At 53.0% G+C, this 2438-nt stretch overlaps 1 protein-coding gene across 1 annotated transcript, besides 1 other annotated feature; it reads right to left on the bottom strand.

Moving 5' to 3' along the window:
* On the bottom strand, window positions 1-1985 carry Tc00.1047053507931.9 (uncharacterized protein; the record flags this gene model as incomplete). Its single annotated transcript, XM_797619.1, has 1 exon — window positions 1-1985. A coding segment is annotated over one exon (1985 nt), but the record flags the coding sequence as incomplete, so codon positions are not given.
* Window positions 1-2438: a sequence feature (areas not merged during assembly with more than two copies in the genome that could not be assigned to a particular haplotype).

Below are 2438 nucleotides of genomic sequence, written 5' to 3'. Positions count from 1 at the left end.
ATTGACAGAGAGTGTCTCTGACTCCCACCATTCATAATCGGAAACAAAAATTTGGACCACAACGTGTGATGCAGCGGCCGCTCGAAAACGATCAGCCGAGTGCAGCACCCGTGTGGGCAAGAGCTCGCGAAATTCCTCCAAGCAGCGGATAGTTCAGGGTTGTTTGGTGTCCAGTGTGTGAACACGCAAACAGATATTGACAGAGAGTGCCTCTGACTCCCACCATTCACAATCGGAAACAAAAATTTAGACCACAACGTGTGATGCAGCGGCCGCTCGAAAACGATCAGCCGAGTGCAGCACCCTTGTGGGCAAGAGCTCGCGAAATTCCTCCAAGCAGCGGATAGTTCAGGGTTGTTTGGTGTCCAGTGTTTGAACACGCAAACAGATGGTGACAGAGAGTGCCTCTGACTCCCACCATTCACAATCGGAAACAAAAATTTAGACCACAACGTGTGATGCAGCGGCCGCTCGAAAACGATCAGCCGAGTGCAGCACCCGTGTGGGCAAGAGCTCGCGAAATTCCTCCAAGCAGCGGATAGTTCAGGGTTGTTTGGTGTCCAGTGTGTGAACACGCAAACAGATGGTGACAGAGAGTGCCTCTGACTCCCACCATTCACAATCGGAAACAAAAATTTAGACCACAACGTGTGATGCAGCGGCCGCTCGAAAACGATCAGCCGAGTGCAGCACCCGTGTGGGCAAGAGCTCGCGAAATTCCTCCAAGCAGCGGATAGTTCAGGGTTGTTTGGTGTCCAGTGTATGAACACGCAAACAGATGGTGACAGAGAGTGCCTCTGACTCCCACCATTCACAATCGGAAACAAAAATTTGGACCACAACGTGTGATGCAGCGGCCGCTCGAAAACGATCAGCCGAGTGCAGCACCCGTGTGGGCAAGAGCTCGCGAAATTCCTCCAAGCAGCGGATAGTTCAGGGTTGTTTGGTGTCCAGTGTGTGAACACGCAAACAGATATTGACAGAGAGTGCCTCTGACTCCCACCATTCACAATCGGAAACAAAAATTTAGACCACAACGTGTGATGCAGCGGCCGCTCGAAAACGATCAGCCGAGTGCAGCACCCTCGTGGGCAAGAGCTCGCGAAATTCCTCCAAGCAGCGGATAGTTCAGGGTTGTTTGGTGTCCAGTGTTTGAACACGCAAACAGATATTGACAGAGAGTGCCTCTGACTCCCACCATTCACAATCGGAAACAAAAATTTAGACCACAACGTGTGATGCAGCAGCCGCTCGAAAACGATCAGCCGAGTGCAGCACCCTCGTGGGCAAGAGCTCGCGAAATTCCTCCAAGCAGCGGATAATTCAGGGTTGTTTGGTGTCCAGTGTGTGAACACGCAAACAGATATCGACAGAGAGTGCCTCTGACTCCCACCATTCACAATCGGAAACAAAAATTTAGACCACAACGTGTGATGCAGCGGCCGCTCGAAAACGATCAGCCGAGTGCAGCACCCTCGTGGGCAAGAGCTCGCGAAATTCCTCCAAGCAGCGGATAGTTCAGGGTTGTTTGGTGTCCAGTGTTTGAACACGCAAACAGATGGTGACAGAGAGTGTCTCTGACTCCCACCATTCACAATCGGAAACAAAAATTTAGACCACAACGTGTGATGCAGCGGCCGCTCGAAAACGATCAGCCGAGTGCAGCACCCTTGTGGGCAAGAGCTCGCGAAATTCCTCCAAGCAGCGGATAGTTCAGGGTTGTTTGGTGTCCAGTGTTTGAACACGCAAACAGATGGTGACAGAGAGTGCCTCTCACTCCCACCATTCACAATTGGAAACAAAAATTTGGACCACAACGTGTGATGCAGCGGCCGCTCGAAAGTGATCAGCCGAGTGCAGCACCCGTGTGGGCAAGAGCTCGCGAAAATCCTCCAAGCAGCGGATAATTCAGGGTTGTTTGGTGTCCAGTGTGTGAACACGCAAACAGATATTGACAGAGAGTGTCTCTGACTCCCACCATTCATAATTGGAAACAAAAATTTAGACCACTACAGGCGATGCAACGGTCGGTCTCGTTGGTGAGGGATGGGTGGCGCGACCGACACAGGGGGTGCTTGTGGTCTGCAGGGCTTTTGCAGACGGTCGAAGAGTGGGCATGGGTCGTATCTTCCCGGTGGGCACAGCTGTCATTCGGGGCACAATGTCCGGTCGGAAACAGTATTAGAGTCCTCGCCACACCGACAAGCGCCTGTCACGCGGTGTGTGCGCCTTCCTGTGTCCTCTGGGCATCCCTCCAGTACGTTGGTCCGACTGGAGTGAGGATGTCCACGTGCTAGGCATTGGCGCAGTTTTGCGGGAGGGATCGTGCCATGACGGTATCCGCGTCCGCTGTCACGTTGCGTGGGACTCCACAGTGTCATGGGGAAAATGTGAAGCCAGCTGTACGACCTCGATCCGCCTGTGAAAGTGGCACGGTA

The sequence above is a fragment of the Trypanosoma cruzi genome, genomic scaffold, assembly GCF_000209065.1.
Source record: "Trypanosoma cruzi strain CL Brener 1047053516555 genomic scaffold, whole genome shotgun sequence".
NCBI classification, from domain to species: Eukaryota; Euglenozoa; class Kinetoplastea; order Trypanosomatida; family Trypanosomatidae; genus Trypanosoma; species Trypanosoma cruzi.
Note: the sequence above shows the minus strand (reverse complement) of the source record. Positions and strands in the feature narration are given on the sequence as shown.